This window comes from Emys orbicularis, chromosome 2 (genome assembly GCF_028017835.1).
Source record: "Emys orbicularis isolate rEmyOrb1 chromosome 2, rEmyOrb1.hap1, whole genome shotgun sequence".
NCBI classification, from domain to species: Eukaryota; Metazoa; Chordata; order Testudines; family Emydidae; genus Emys; species Emys orbicularis.
In genome coordinates, this window is record NC_088684.1 from 257795971 (window position 1) to 257812069 (window position 16099).

The 16099-nt window shown below is 43.9% G+C and overlaps 1 protein-coding gene across 3 annotated transcripts in view; it reads right to left on the minus strand.

Moving 5' to 3' along the window:
* Positions 1-16099, minus strand: part of RSU1 (Ras suppressor protein 1) — a 184624-nt gene that overhangs the window by 120338 nt on the left and 48187 nt on the right. For 2 of the 3 annotated variants that reach the window (XM_065398975.1, XM_065398976.1), the window contains exon 4: positions 7206-7326. In XM_065398975.1, coding sequence (XP_065255047.1) covers positions 7206-7326 — 121 coding nt within the window. Of the gene's footprint in view, positions 1-7205; positions 7327-8519; positions 8561-16099 lie in introns of those variants that run through there. The other variant, XM_065398977.1, reaches the window with a different exon arrangement.

Here is a 16099-nt window from a genome sequence, read left to right on the forward strand (position 1 = left end):
GCTGGGAGATGAGTGGGTATTACCCCATTCTACAGAAAGGGAGCTGAGGCACAGAGAGAATAAGATCAAAGGTGTTCGTTAATTTGGATGCCCAATTTGAGACAACTAGAATCTAAGTTTTCAAAGTACTTAGCATTATATAGCACTTAATATGTTCAAAGCACAGCTTCCATGGAGTTTAATTGTCTGAAATACTGAGCACTCACAGCTGTAATCTGACACCAGGGTCTTAAAGTTTGACACCCAAAAATGAGGAACAGATGCTGAGAAAAGTTTGATCAAGTGATTTGCCAAGCATCACATAGGAACTCTGTGGCAGAGAAAGGAATAATTGAATTTTTCAGAATAGTATTCCATTTCCTTAACCATCAGACCATCCTTTCTCTTCCTGCAACACCCTACCTCATTCACTATACACCTTAGGACTTCTACAACAACCTCCTTCACTAGAGAACCCCGATTCATCCCCAAAGAAGATCCACCCTGTGCAATGAATCAGGGGAGGTCCTGTGGAAAAAACAGTACGTGATCATAAAATTAAAGACTATCCTAATGCATACACATGAGGGTGTTGAATTAAGGTTGCACAGGCAACCTTAAATCTTGCATTTCCTAATTTTTTTAATGCTTGACTTGGCAACCTTAATAATGTTCTTTTAACATAGGAAATAGAACACACAAAAAGCAAACTGAAAAAAATTCCAGTATGCGGCATCACACTGACATTCACATGGGTCATTAGCTGGGTTAAAATCTTTAGATCTACCACACAGACCTCAGGCACTTGATCTAACAGTACCAGCATTATTTTCCCCTGCTCTCAATCCCAATCTATTTCCTTCTCTTTCTCCCTGGTCCAACTCTTATCCCCTCTGCATCTGAGTCAGTCTGCTTCCTCCTCCATGCTGACTGGGCATTAGCAGAGTGTCACTGAGAGCAGAGGAGAGACAGGCTTCCTGGCTCTCCGTTCTGGAGAATGTGTAGAGATGGCTTGTCTGCAGTCTGGTCACATCCTGGAGCTTTAGGGCTGCAGCATACCCAATGTGCATGGAACCTTAAGAGATTGTAGCTGCTAAGCTCTATGAAGTAACTATGGAACATGAAAAAAGTCAGATTTTTCAAAACATTTTTAACTTGGCCAAATGTGAGTGGATTTTCACAGGAAAAGACAAAAGCACATTTGACACAAAGGCCATTCCCTGCCTAATTTAAACTTCCAGCATCGGGTCACTAGAGGTTTTCAAAAGAAAGGATTGCCAGATTTTAACATTAGGGAAAAATACATTTTCGCCAACCTCATTCTCAGAAGTGGCTAGACTGTTTTGGCCAACACCCACCCTGAAAATGTCAGTTAAATTATGGCAAAGATAAGGAACTGAAAACAGGGTCTAATAGGAAGTGTTACACAACCTTAAGAATAGACAGTGCTAACTGCCCTGCTTTAAAAATAAAAAAATGAAAAGTATCAGTGCTGGACAGCTAACCAAAAGAACCAAGGCCAGGAGGGTCTGGAATTAAAAAAAAAAAAAAAAAAAAAAGGTGAAACTGTTTAATGTAACAGATCAAGGAGAAAACTCCAAGTATGAGGTTAGGGTTTGAGAGTATTCATTACAGAAGGAGATAAAGCTGCTCTCACATCTAAATGAAACAAAGCAACTTGGAGTAGAGTGGAGATCGGTTCATGCCATGTGGTATCAAATTGGGGATACTCAATAAATCCTCAGGGTCAGAATGAGTTTTTGTAAAATGGCATATTTGTAGGCCTATTTGACTCAACTATACAAAAAACTGTATTAAACGATGTAGCTCAAGCTAAAGTTATTTGTATGAGACTTTTTTAAGAATTAGGACTGAAATTTTAGATGTTCCATTGAAGAATGTGGTGAAATCTTCTTATGAGCAGCAGACCCATCAAAAGCTGCCTTGCAGTGCATGCAAAGTGAGTTCCCCTCCACATAAGTGACACCCAATACATCTGTAAAGTGTACAATGACACATGATATACTAAGACTGAGTAACCCTGTCAAGATCCCTGGAAGAAGTCACAGCTAGACTTGCTTCAAGGCCCTCTCCCCCCGCATCAGCAGCAATCAAGTTCTTCAAACATCAATGATTTTTTTTCTTAGAGCACTCCTGTTAGGTAGGTAAGCACTGTCATCTCATTTTATAGATAGCTGAAATGCTTATTTTGTTTCTGGAGATTATTTCAGTTCACGACCAAGGGCCACAGAGAACAAGAGTAGGCGTATCAGCCTTGTAGTTGGTACTTGGAAACACATAGTACGCAACCTAGCAGGTACGCCAGTCAACGTACCAGAGCTGTTTGTATTTCCCCTCTCGCTTTGAAAAGTCTTTTCTCTTCTGTTGGCATCCAGTTGCACAGCTGTATTAATGTGCACATGGATAAAGAAGCAGCTCTATGCTGAAGTTACTTACGCATGTGTTCTGATGCATGTACGAACTGATCAAGAGTTCTGTTTTATTCCCTTGAATAAAGCAGTGTGTGTGTGGGGGGGGGGGGGGGGAATACAGCATGTTTGTGAACTTAGCAGAGTAGGCCCCATTTGGAATGCTATTCAAGGACACAGGCAGCAATGAATCCAATACACATGATTAGCTGGCTAGCTAGTTTACAGTTCTCTATTTCAGTATTATAGTTCACTCACATTATGTGTGAGATCGTGCTGCTGTAGCACCAGAATTCCTGTGTGACCACGGGCAAATCACTTACGTCCCAATTCTACAAAGATTTACATGCTTAATTTTAAACACAAGAATAGATTGACCCACTGGCACTACACAAGTACTTAAAGTTACGCTCCAGTAGAACTCTCTGCAGAATCAAGGCCTTGATCTCACTGTACCTCACTTCCGCATCTATGAAATGAGAATAATATATCCTCTCTCCCACCCTTTGTCTTGTTTACTTCAACTAAGTTCTTTGCAACAGGGACAGTGGTGTACTATAATTAGGGCTCCGCATCTGCCACGGAGGTTGCAGAAGTCACAGATTCTGTGACTTCCTGTGATCTCTGTGACTTCTCCAGTGGCCACTGTGGCTGTCCCCAGGGCCGCCCAAGCAGCTGGTGGCCCTGGGCAGCTGGCCCTACGGACCGCCCGAGCAGTAGCCGATGCGGCTGGCCCTACGGACCGCCCGAGCAGCAGTCCCGGGGGCGGCGGCTGACCCTGGGGCTTCCCATCCACCCTAAGATTGAATCAGGGGTATTTATGGTATAAGTCATGGACAAGTCACAGGCTGTGATTTTGTGTTTCTTGCCTATGACCTGTCCATGACTTTTACTAAAAATACCCATGATTAAATCATCGTCTTAACTATAAGTAGTGACACCACATTGTACAATGGGTCACTGAGCTAAGAGAATGCCCTCTAGATGCTACTGTAATTCTACTAGTTAGGAGCAGGGAAGAGTATCCTTCGCTGTAGCTGTGGGAGGCTGCTGTAATACAGGTGTAATGCTATTTCTGTTCCTGATCTAAAAATTTATAGAAATCGCTAGCCCATCAAAACATCTGCCCAGTTCTGAGGGAGCATTACAGCTCCTTCACAACCACTACTGCCTGCTGCTGTGCCCTCCCCACCTCACTAGCACCACTGATGGCAGCCTCTCCCACAAACAAGTACTGTTGCTCCCTGCCTCTTTCCAGACCCTGGCAACACAAGACTGAGGGTTTCAGACGCCCTCTGTCCTGCAGGAGGGGGCCCATCCAAGCACACTGGAACACATGCTTTCAGCTGGTGATCTCAGGTGGTGATTATCTTCTTAGACACCCTTTTATCCAGCACAAATCCAAGTACCAGGCTGGATGCCAGGTGCATGCCTGGGCCCTATTGCTCCAAGTTGTATGGGGGAGGGAAGGGGTAAACTTACCACTCTAGCTCAACAGTTACTCATTCTTACCCCTCTTGCCCCCTCCCCTCCCAAAAATAGTTTCTTCCTGCTCAAGACTTCAAGATGTAGGCGTCAGAGGAATACTGTACGCTCACATCTTGAATACTGTGTGCAGACGTGTCGCCCCATCTCAAAAAAAAAAAATTGGAATTGGAAAAAGTTCAGAAAAGGGCAACAAAAATGATTAAGGGAATAGAACAACTTCTGTAGGAGAAGAGATTAATAAAACTGGGACTTTTCAGCTTAGAAAAGAGACAACTAAGGGGAGATATGATTGAGGTCTATAAAATTATGACTAGTGTAGAGAAAGTAGATAAGGAAGTGTTGTTTACTACTTCTTGTAACAAAAACTAGGGTCATCAAATGAAATTAATAGGCAGCAGGTTTAAAACAAATACGGAAATATTTCTTCACACAACGCACAGTCAACCTGTGGAACTCCTTGCCAGAGGATGTTGTGAAGGCCAAGATCATAACAGCGTTCAAAAAAAGAACTAGATAAATTCATGGAGGATAGGTCCATCAATGGCTATTAGCTAGGATGGGCAGGAATGGTGTCCCTAGCCTCTTGTTTGCCAGAAGCTGGGAATGAGCAACAGGGGATGGATCACCTGATGATTACCTGTTCTGTTCATTCCCTCTGGGGCACCTGGCACTGGCCACTGTCAGAAGACAGGATACTGGGCTAGATGGACCTTTGGTCTGTCCCTGTAGGGCCATTCTTATATATGTTCTCTGCCTCCACTGCCATTCCACATAGAAGTTGAAAAGTGGCGAGTGGCTGATGTTTTTCATGCAATGAATATAGCCTTGTGCAGCCAAATATTTGTAAATAAACAGCAAGCAGAGGCAGTGGATATACAAAGTTAATTTGCCAATTTTATTCCTATGTGTGAATGAACGTTTTTGGCTGTGCGTGTGGCCCACGAGTGACAGTTGACCTGACGTGGCCAGGCTCTGAAGATCACAAAAAAAAACTCATCCCTAAGAAAAAGCGAGAAAATAGCAACACAAGGACCACCAGGATGTTGTGTCATTGGTTGAGATTTTTTTTTTTTTTTTTTTTTAAAAGCACTCAGCGAAGAAAAGCAGGTGGGAAAATATACAGAAGGCCTCAGAAGAATGGGACTGGCTGCTTGGAAGCTCAGCAGGGTACCTAGACTGGAGCAGGGCTGGGGAAAGGCCAGAAGAGCTGGGGAGCTCCAGCCTGGAAAACCACCAGGCCGCAGGCCTTGCTAAAGGCCGAGAATGGTACTGGAGTTGCAGAGGTGTAGCCCAGGGTAGGCAAAGACAGCAGGTCCAAACCCCCCTTGCCGATGAATGGTTGATAGACTGCAGTCTGCCCCAGTGAGCGGGGGCTAGATGGCAACTGGCAGTAGCCACTGAGGGAAGGTGGGGATAGAGGGTTGGGGGTTCCCCTGGGTGGGGAGACCCAGAGAGTGGGGGTACTGCCAGGGGGCAGCACCCAAGGTAAAGAGGCACTGGGGTCCGGGAGGGACACGGGGGGCCTAAGGCATGCGGGATACCGGCCGGCAGAGGGCGCTCCAAGGCTGGAAAAACAAATTCCCTGGACGATCAGTGGGAGGCGCTGCGCCGGTGAGTCCTCACATTGCTACAAGGGGCTTTAATGGGAAATGGAACTTGAGGGAATTTACCAGTTTTAAGGGGATGATAGTTATGTTGTAATATTTAAAATATGTGAGGCACCCAGATGCCATGGCAGTGGGCTCCCTTAAGACGTATACTAGAAGTAGAATGTTACACTACAAAGTTAACATAGAAGGCAGCCTTTGGTTTACCATTTGCAAGACTAATGATACTCCTTAGCAAGAATGCCAATTCACAGCACTCGTTCACTCCTACCCCTAAAAACAATATTAATGGAAGAAATGCAGGGAAGTAGTATTCTGGTTACAACTAAGCACAATCAACTTGTCACTTGTTTCATCATAGGTAGAAAGCATTCAACTATTTCCCCCACTAATGATGCAGCATTACACCTTGGGGTGTATCCCTAGTCAAAATGTGTGTGTGGGGAATGTTGGAGTGTTACTTTCCCAGGCAAACATATTAATTATCCAGTCTCATTGTTAAATCCAAGCCAATAGAGGCTGCCAAGAATCAAAGCCTATTCCACTGTGCTAGAGAACAAGAGAGATAAAATAAGAACCAAGTGTCTTTATTGAGAAGCCAATACCAAGAAAATATTTATATCACTGCAGCCAACAATGCAGTTCAATTATCAATGTCTTACAGAGTTATCTAACTCGTTAGAAAACATGGAGCCTAGTTAGCTAAAGTCTATTTGGGTTTAAGTAACAGCGCGTACACGTCCTTTCCCTCCAACTTAAGTTGTTTATAAGTTTGAGTTCATAATATAAACATTCATTCATACAGGGAGAAAGCTGTAAAATACTATAAAATTGCACCCACAAAATAGGAAATATACCAAATACAACTACAATATAGTTTCAGAAAAAAGGTCCATCCCCCCTACTGTAGGTTTAGTTTTATAAGCATATTTCTTGCAGAAACTCCATTAAAAAAAAACTGATGGTGGTTAAGCAGAAAGGGACCACTACCTGTATTAGATGGAAATATGTTTGAGAACTGTTAAAGGGGGTGACCTCTAAAGGATGCTTCCATTCTATCAATGCTTATCCTTTTAGGCTTTCAACAGAAATCCTTGTCGTATTAAGCTTTTAAAAGCCACTCTTAACTGGAGCTGCAATTCCTCCATTATTCAATGGATACAAATCCCAGTTTCTAACGACCCAGATGGAAATCCTAAATAAAACTCTCAAACGTTAATCTTCCAGAAGACAATTAATCTATGCTAAATAAGTAAAGAATGAAGCAGATCCTGGCTCTTTTATCATATAGCGACCACAGAATTCACAGATTTAATAAAGATAGCAGTTAAGGGAACAATTTTGCACATGCATGAAATAGTATGCAACAGATTTAAATCTGAATTTAATAAGTGGATCATTATGGATTACTACTGACACAAACTAGACATCAATGTAATGTGAAAGAGACCATACACAAGTGTCTCTTCCTCAAACTGTTTCAAATTAAATAAATACACAACTGGTGTTTTTCTAAGACACTTAATTTTTGGTTCAACTACAATGAAACCATAACTTCAGAGCTATCCCAAGTGCCATAAAAATTGATCTTATTTACAAAACATGAAAGCTTTAAGTGCAAGATTCAATTACTGTTAACCACTAACAGTTTTTGCCTTTTTAGGGGGAGGTGGGGGGCTATTTTTGCTTTACTGCTACGCACCCAAGGTTCAGGTGTTTGAGCTTCTGAAGGCTGCTAATCTGCGTAGGCAGCTCCTCAATCTGGTTGTTGAAAAAGTTAAGCACTTCTAAATTCTTCAGATCTGCAACGTTTGGTGGCACAGCTGTAAGGAAAAAAAGTGCATTGCAAAATGAAAGATTCTCAGAGCAACAGCTTACTTAGATTGTAAACCATCTTTTTGTTCTGTTTGTCTGCACCTAGCACAAAGTGGTCCTAGACCAGGACTGGGGGATTCTAGGTGCTACCACAATTCAAGTGAAACAATTTCTACCCACAAGAACTGTTGATGGCCAGTATGGCTCTATCTGGTGTCCATTTTCAAAGCCATTGCTGGCAGCACTCTGTCCTCTTAAAAAAATGCCATTAGCATTTTAAAATACTGAAACAACGCCATTATTGAGGTGAGGGCAAAAACACCATGACAAAATACTTACTGTTCTGTAGGCAGAATGATAAGGAACCATGCCTTCCATTAGGTTTGCACAGCACCAAGCACATAGACAAGGCTCAGAAACATAACCTAAACTTTTGGATGGTTACATTAATATACATCAGAAAAATAAATAGTTCAGCCATCCAGACCTAAATGACAGTTTTATTTAAGGTCTTCTCTAGTAAAACTGAAACAAAAATCCATTCTGAGCGATGTTACATTTCAGCCTGCTGTTTAAATAATCTAATATCTGAGTAGCTGTCCATTTAACATTCAGCTAAAATCACAACAATTTAAGTTCAGCCTTAAATGATGAACTGTTCAGCCAAGCCAGTTTTTGATTCGCCTCCCATGAGTAAAGCGCTGTGATCAATACATACAAAAAAGGTTACATCAGATTAGCAACAGATCAATGCATGGTTATTATCTAGAAATATGAAAAACCAGCCCAGCAGCACGATATGAATACACCTTCGCAGATAAAAGGTTTAAAAGCTGTACGGATTTAAATCTCTTTTCCCACAGACAGCTAAAGTTTACATTAGAGCTGGGGAAAAGATGACAAATCATTTGCACTGAAGCTTGCAACTGTACCCACACTATTCACCTTGGTGCATAATGTTAACTTTGACAACAGCAGGAAAAGTAGAGGGCAGATTTAAGTAATTATGAGCTTAAAAAAAAATAATCATGGTCTCATTAATTTGATGGAATGAGGCAATACGCCCCCCCTTAAAAATGAGCCCACAATATTTACACAGTAGGACATTACAGTATGTCATTTACTAAACTTTAAACATAGAGATTGTTGTGAACAATGTAACTAACAAATATTTATGCAGAGCAATTAGGATATTACTCACTGCTGATGGCTGTGTTCATGGGAGGACACATTTAGCAAACTGAATAAAAGAAATTAAGACAAATCTGAATATTAAAAAAAAAAAAAATCTCACGTTGTCGTATGTTTTACCATAGCTGTGTGCACACAACTCCTGGGGGAATTCTGCACCACTGTGATTGCGCAGAATTTATGACCCCAAAGATTTCTTTGCTTCCCCACAGAAAAATGACTTTGCTTCCCCATCAGAAAAGGAAGCCAGAAGAGTGGTCATGCGACCCTCCCCGGCAGTATGTTTTGGGTGCCCAGGGCAGCCGGCAGAGAGGTAAATCACTGTGGGGCAGGGGACAGGACTGGGGAAGACCCGGCTGGTGGCTCCTACCTTTGCATTGGGTGCAGCTGCTAGTTCTGGCTGGGCTCAGGAGGACGGGACTTCCTCTTCCCCTGCAAAGCATCTGGGGTTGGGTCAGACCCATCCCCAGATTTCTCCCCCAGCTGCAGGAAGCTCTGCAAACTTCTCCCTCCACCCTTTCTTCCCGCTTCCTGTGCCCATCACTCCTCAGCTGCAGGGGAAGGGATCCCCATGCAGGGAGATGCTCCCCCATCCGCCCAACCCCCATGCCTCCAGACCCCCCCATACCCAGACCGTTCTACCAAGCCTCACCCCCACCCCCAGAATCTCCTCCCAATGAGCCCCATTCCCCCTTCACCTGGACCACCCTGATGAGCCACCTGCACCTGGATCCCCACCTCACTGAGCTCCCAACACCCAGACCCCCCTGCCGAGCTCTATACCCCACCACACCCAGAACTCCGCCCCCCCCCCCGAGTTCCAACCACCTGGACCCCCCCCATTCAGAGTCCCATTACTGTTGCACCCAGAACCCCCCAACAAGCCCCTGTGCATCCAGATCTCCCCCCGCACCCAGATCCTGTACTGAGCTGCCTGCACCCAGATTGCCCCAGACAGACCCATCTCAACCCACACCTGGATCCCCCCACACTAAACCCCTCCACACTTGGATCCTGCCTTGTTGAGCCTGCCTGCGCACACCTGGCATGGAGGGGCAGGATCCTGGGGTGATTCTGTGTCAGGGTTGGGTTCAGCCTCACCACTGAGTGTGTCCTGGGGGGGGGGGGGGGGGGAGAGTGGGGGGGAGGGGAAGAGCTGCAAAGTGATCTCCCACCTCTGTGCAGCCACTGGCCTGTGCTCCCCAATGCCATGGTGGAGCCGCCACATTTATTTGACAAATAAAATTTGCAGAATTTTAAAATATGGGCAGAATTTTTAATGTTTTGGCGCAGAATGCCCTCAGGAGTAGTGCGCACGCATACACACTGCACTTACCCAGCTGTTGACATCAATGGGAATTATGCATGTGTTTAGACAGGCAAATACCTGTTGTACTATACGTTGAAAGCGTATGACACAATTTTCCACATAAGAGATTACTTAAACTTTTAGATATTTTAATAATACAGGTGTCTTAAGCCTCAGAATATTGAGCCAGAGGCATTATCACAGTTAATATCTCTTGCTATCACAGATTTCTTACTATTACATGTAGTAAATTATGATAGGTTGGCAAGCATATTGCTTTTTGTAATCAGCGGTATTAATACTTACAGATTGAAACAATTATTTTTTAGTACTTCTGCTTCCCATTTTAGCCACAAGCCAAGAATAATGCAGACAGAATGCAACCCCCTGCACTGCTGATGCAACTAAATCTTGGTCTGAAAGTACTGACCTTTTTGACAGGATGAGAGATTATTTCACTCTCCTAGATACATCAGTCCAATTTAACACAACAAATTATGCTAAATGTGATATAGGGCTAGGTTATGTGGACACAGAAACAGTAACGCCACACAGGATACTAAGCCTCTTACAGCCAGTGGACCTGTATTACATCAATTCTATACTACAAACTATTCAAACTGAATAACAGATCTGAAAAGTTATCACTGATGTAACCAACCAATGCTCCCAAAGAATCTATTTTCCAGATCACTCTAAAAATTCCCTAAAGCATGTTACTTTTTTTTTTTTAAAATACCGGTTACCTATCTTTCTGCAACTGTTATTCTTGGAGAGGTGTTGCACACGTCCATTCCACAAAAGGTGCGCATGCACCTTGTGCATAGTTGGAGATTTTTCCCCTCAGCCATATCCATCGGGCCAGCATGAGCAACTCTGACGCCTCACACCACTGCACGCAGGTCCACAGGTCCACACTGCTCCCAGCCGCCCTCAGTTCTTTCACACTGGAAAGGCTCCAATACGGAAGGGAAGGAAGATGGGTTGTGGAATGGACATGTGTTGCACATGTCCAAAACCAATAGTTTACCAAATTTTCTATAACTGTCTTTTCTTTGAGTGATTGCACATGTCCATTCCGCAGCAGGTGACTGACAAGCAGTGTGAACTGGAAGTGGGCTCGGAGTCCACTTGAACGGTGATTGTAGGACCACCCGCCCAAATCTGTCATTGTCTCTAGATTGATGAGAAATGGCATAGTGAGAGGCAAACGTATGGACAAATGACCAGGTTGCTGTCTGTCTAACAACCATTCAGTACAGGTAGACGAGCCAGAAAGGCAGCGGAAGTTGGCTGCGACCTGACAACTTGCTTTGGAGGGGCAATATCAGCCAAGTCGGTAGCATAAACAAATACAGCTGGAAATCCAGGACAAGATCCTCTGGGTAGATACAGGGTGGCCCTTTACTCAGTCTGAAACCACAATAAGGAGCTGAGATGAAGACCTGAAAGGCCTAGTCCAATCCAGGTAAAGAGCCAAAGCTCCCCTAACATGAGGTTTCTGAAAAGTAGTCAGTAAATATATTACTTGATTAATAGGAGAATCAGAAACCACTTCAGACAGGATTTTGGGTGAGTGAAAGGAAACCCTATCCCTAAAGAAAATTGTATAGGGAGGCTCTGATACTAAAGCTCACAGTTCCAACTTTCCTGAGCAAGGTTACAACAACCAAGAAAACCACCTTCACACACAGGTGCAACAGAGAACAAATCACTGGCGTCTCAAAAGGGGTGCGGGGGGATGGAGGGCAGGAGACCCATCAACTTTACTAGAACTAAAATTTAAACTCCAATGTGGAACCACGCTGTGAACCTGTTATAATCTGAGCAAACCCTTTAGAAATCTGATGGGCACAGGGTTTGAAAAAACTGATTGATTATCCACAGGAAGGTGGAAAGCTCAGATAACTGCCAGATGGACTCGGATGGAACATTAGCTAAACTTGTTGTTTCAGAAACAAGAGATAGTCCAAGATACGGCAAATCAGAGCTTGAGCTGGGGGCAGGTCTCTTTGTACTGACCAAACGGAGAATCTCTCCCATTTAACAAGATACGTAGACTTAGCTAAAGGCTTCCTACTATTTAGCAGAACTTCCTGTACCCCCTTAGAGCAAACTCTTCCAAAGTTGTCAGCCATGAAGCATCCACACGGTCAGCTGGAAGGCCTGAAGGTTGTGATGAAGCAGGCGGTGTAGTCTGTGAGATCACATCCACATCTCTCAAGGGCAGCAGTGGAGGTCTGACTGATACGGCTAGTAGAGTCAAAACCTAATGCTGAGGGAGGCACACTGGGGTTATTAGAATAAGGTGAGCAGAATCTTGCTCGACTTTGGACAAGACTGAGCTGGAGTGGAACTGGAGGGAAGGCATACAGCAGGCCTTTGGACCAGGGTAGGAAGAAAGCATCCATCAGTCAACCTGGGCTGTGACCTGCTCGGGAACAAAAAGATGACATTTTTTGTTTGCGCTTATTGCAAACAGGTCCACTTGGGATGTTATATCACTGCTGAAAAATGGGCCCGGACACATCCAGGCAAAGAGACCTGCAAACAACCTATGGAGGTGGTCTGCAAGAGTGTTTTGAACTCCCAGAAGGTAAGCAGCTCTCAGGTTGATAGAACTGGTCATGCAGAAATTCCAAAGGAGCATTACCTAGTGTCAACACCTTGCCAAATGCTCCCCCTTTGTTTGTTTACATAGAACATGCTGCTGCGTTGTCTGTGAGCACCAACAAATTGTAAGACCACCCGCCTAAATCTGGCATTGTCTCTAAATTGATGAGAGATGGCCCCAACAAATTCCGCCACTTGATACGTGGAAGGAATGCCACACAAACTAAATGGATGGCCCAAAGCTCCCTGATATTTATATTGTAGCCTGATCCTTTTAATGCTTAATAATAATTGTACTGATTACCAACTGATATTAATTAATGAGCTGGGGATAATAGGGTTCTCAACCCAGAATCAGGCTCCACAGAATTAAAATTGACAAGTTCAATATCTTGTAGGGAACCATGGGGTGTACGGCAAAGCAAAGCTGAGGGCAAAGCAAAGCCTTGGCTGTTTTTATTAAAACTATCAGTAAAGACAGGAAAGCTCCAAACCTCATAACCAGATATCCCTAATGTTGTACTACTGCTATCTTCAGTGTCATTCCCTGCATATGCTCATATCCTTATATATTCACATCCTTCCTTGGGGACCTGGTGCTGAGAGACACAAGTCTCGGGCATGCCAAATGAGTCCAATGGTCCAGGTTCCCCAATGTCCAAAGATTGGTGGTAGATCACAATGAAGAGCTGAAAGGTCAACGATGGAAAGCTAGCTCTAACTACATGGTGGCTTAGTTTATTATAGGGCCTGGCACTATCATGAATATGCATTCTACTGCCCAGCCGTCAGTGTCCAAATCTAACTTCCTCACCCTCATAATATTGGGAGCACTTACCCTATAGGTTAACATATTAATGCCATTTAACTCAGATACATCACCTACTGCTCAAGCAAGTTTGTGGTTAGACATCTGCCAGCGATTCTATCTTAAAATATCAGTTCAGTGTGCCTGCGGTTGCCTGGTACCATTATGTTCAACTCCCTTTATTGAGCAAGCTATTCCCAATTTCCCCAAACTTGGGGTAACTGTTAGGCCATTTTATCTATGCTAAGAGTCATAGGCCGACCATATTTATGGTAACTTGCTTAAGCTAAGGTCTTACAGGATACAGGCCTGCAGGTTTCTTGTTACTGCTGAGTAAAATAAAATGGCTAAGCTAGCCCTAAGAGCTACTGTCATAACTATAAAGGGAAGGGTGACAGCTCCCCTGTGTACAGTGCTGAGATCCCTCCTAGCCAGAGACTCCAAATCCTTTTACCTGTAAAGGGTTAAGAAGCTCGGGTAACCTGGCTGACACCTGACCCCAGGGACCAATAAGGGGACAGGATACTTTCAAATCTTGGGGGGGGAAAGGCTTTTGTGTGTGTCCTTTGTTTGAGGGGTTGTTCGCTCTTGGGACTGAGAGGGACCAGACATCAATCCAGGTTCTCCCCATCTTTCTAAACAAGTCTCTCTTATTTCAAAATTGTAAGTAAAAGCCAGGCAAGGCGTCTTAGATTTACTTTGTTTTCTCAACTTGTAAATGTACCTTTTACCAGAGTGCTTATCTTGTTTGTTATACTTTGAACCTAAGACAGAGGGGATTCCTCTGAGCTCTTTAAGTTTGATTACCCTGTAAAGTTATTTTCCATACTGATTTTGCAGAGATGATGTTTACCTTTTTCTTTAATTAAAAGCCTTCTTTTTAAGAACCTAATTGATTTCTCCTTGTTTTAAGATCCAAATGGGGTTTGGATCTGTATTCACCAGGAGTTGGTGAAAGGAAGGAGGGGGGAAGGGTCAATTTCTCCTTGTTTAAAATCCAAGGAGTTTGGATCTGTATTCACCAGGGAATTGGTGAAAGGTTTCTCAAGGCTTCCCAGGGAGGGAATTCTTAAGATGGTGGCAGCGGACCAGAGCTAAGCTGGTAGATAAGCTTAGAAGTTTTCATGCAGGCCCCTACATTTGTACCCTAAAGTTCAAAGTAGGAATACAGCCTTAACAGCTACAATATGGAGACTTAGATTCTAAGGAGACAAAACGTCTTGAGTCTGAAGGGGACTTAAGTGACCTCCCCAACCTAGACCTCATGCACCTGACTGGAGTTGTGGAGGGGAAAAGAATTCCCTTGCAAACATTTGCAGTTCTACTCACCAGTGCAGGGAGGACAACACCAGAATAGTTACTTGAATCACTATGTCCATATGATGATGGGGCAGTAATTACAACCAACCCTGGAGTTCTCTGAGGTGTAGCCTGGCATGCTGCACCATGTAGGTGCATGCCACTATGTGTCCTAGATGTGTGAGGCAATTCTGAACCATAGTGACAGGGTGTGCTGTTAGATTTAGAGGAATGACCTGCATTGTTTCATCTTTGTCAAGTCCAGAGCCGCATCAATGAATTTATTCTATGCTGATGCCTATTCAAAGATTTCTCTGTATTGATTAGGAACTCCAGTGCATCGAAAGTGAATAGCTGGTATGCTGGATAGCATTTGAGACCTGGACCGGCCTCTCACTAGCCAGTTGTCCGGGTGGGGGAACACATGGACTTCCAACCTTTACAAGAATGCTGCTACTGCAGCCACGCATTTTGCGAATATGAGAGAAGCTGCTGACAGGCCAAAAGGCAGTACTGTGAACTGGTAGTGGGATCCATTGACCAAGAATCTGAGAAACTTTCTGTGATTCTGATGAATTGCTACATGAAAATAAGTGCCCTTTAAGTTGAGAGCAGCATATCAGTCCCTGGGATCTAAGGAAGGGATAACAGATGCTACAGTGACTGCCCAGAATTTTGTTTTCTTTAGGAACTTGTTTATCTGCCTTAGATGTAAAATAGGCTTGAGTTCCCCCCTCCCCCTCTGCCTTTGGGATTAGGAAATAACAGGAATAAAATCCCTTCTCTTTGAATGACATGGGAACTTCTTGTATGGTCCCTATGAGGAGGAGAGACTAGGCCTCTTGAAGTAGCAAACTCTCGTGACAACGATCCCTGAAGGGGGACAGGAAAGGGGGATAGAAATAAATTGAAGGGGATAACCCAGTTCCACTGTGCTTAAAACCAACAGATCCGTGGTGATGCGGGTCCATGCAGGTCCATGGGATAGGCTGTTGGCAAAAACTGGGGTGGGGATAGATGGCACTCTGGTTGACAGCTCTAGACCAGAAGGTCAAAACGACTGTTCAGAGAACCCAGTTTGACTGGAGGAACTGGGAGCAGCAGAAGAGGGAGGACGATGCCTCTTGTAACTTCTGCTTCTCTTTTTGGACAGGTCCTGGGTATGCAGCAAGAAGGGCTGAAACCACTGGGACAACTGTGGGCAGAATGGTTTTCTTTTTGCCACCAGTGTATAAATCCCCTTAAGGGTCACCCTTGAATCTTTCAGACTAGGAAGCCTCTCATCTGTTTTAATAGAAAAGAGCAAGGGTTCTTCAACTAGGAGGTCTTGAATGGTTTGTTGCACTACAGGGGGAGACCTGACTCCTGCAGCCAAGATGAATGCTGCATAATGATGGTAGAAGCCATAATTCAAGCTGGAGAGTCTGCCGCATCCATGCTTGTTTGCAATGCTATTTTGGCAACTAATTTGCCCTCCTCCACCATAGCAGTGAACTCCTGCTTTGTCTCATCAGGGAGCTTGTTTTTGAACTTCAGGATATTACCCCACAGGCTGAAATTG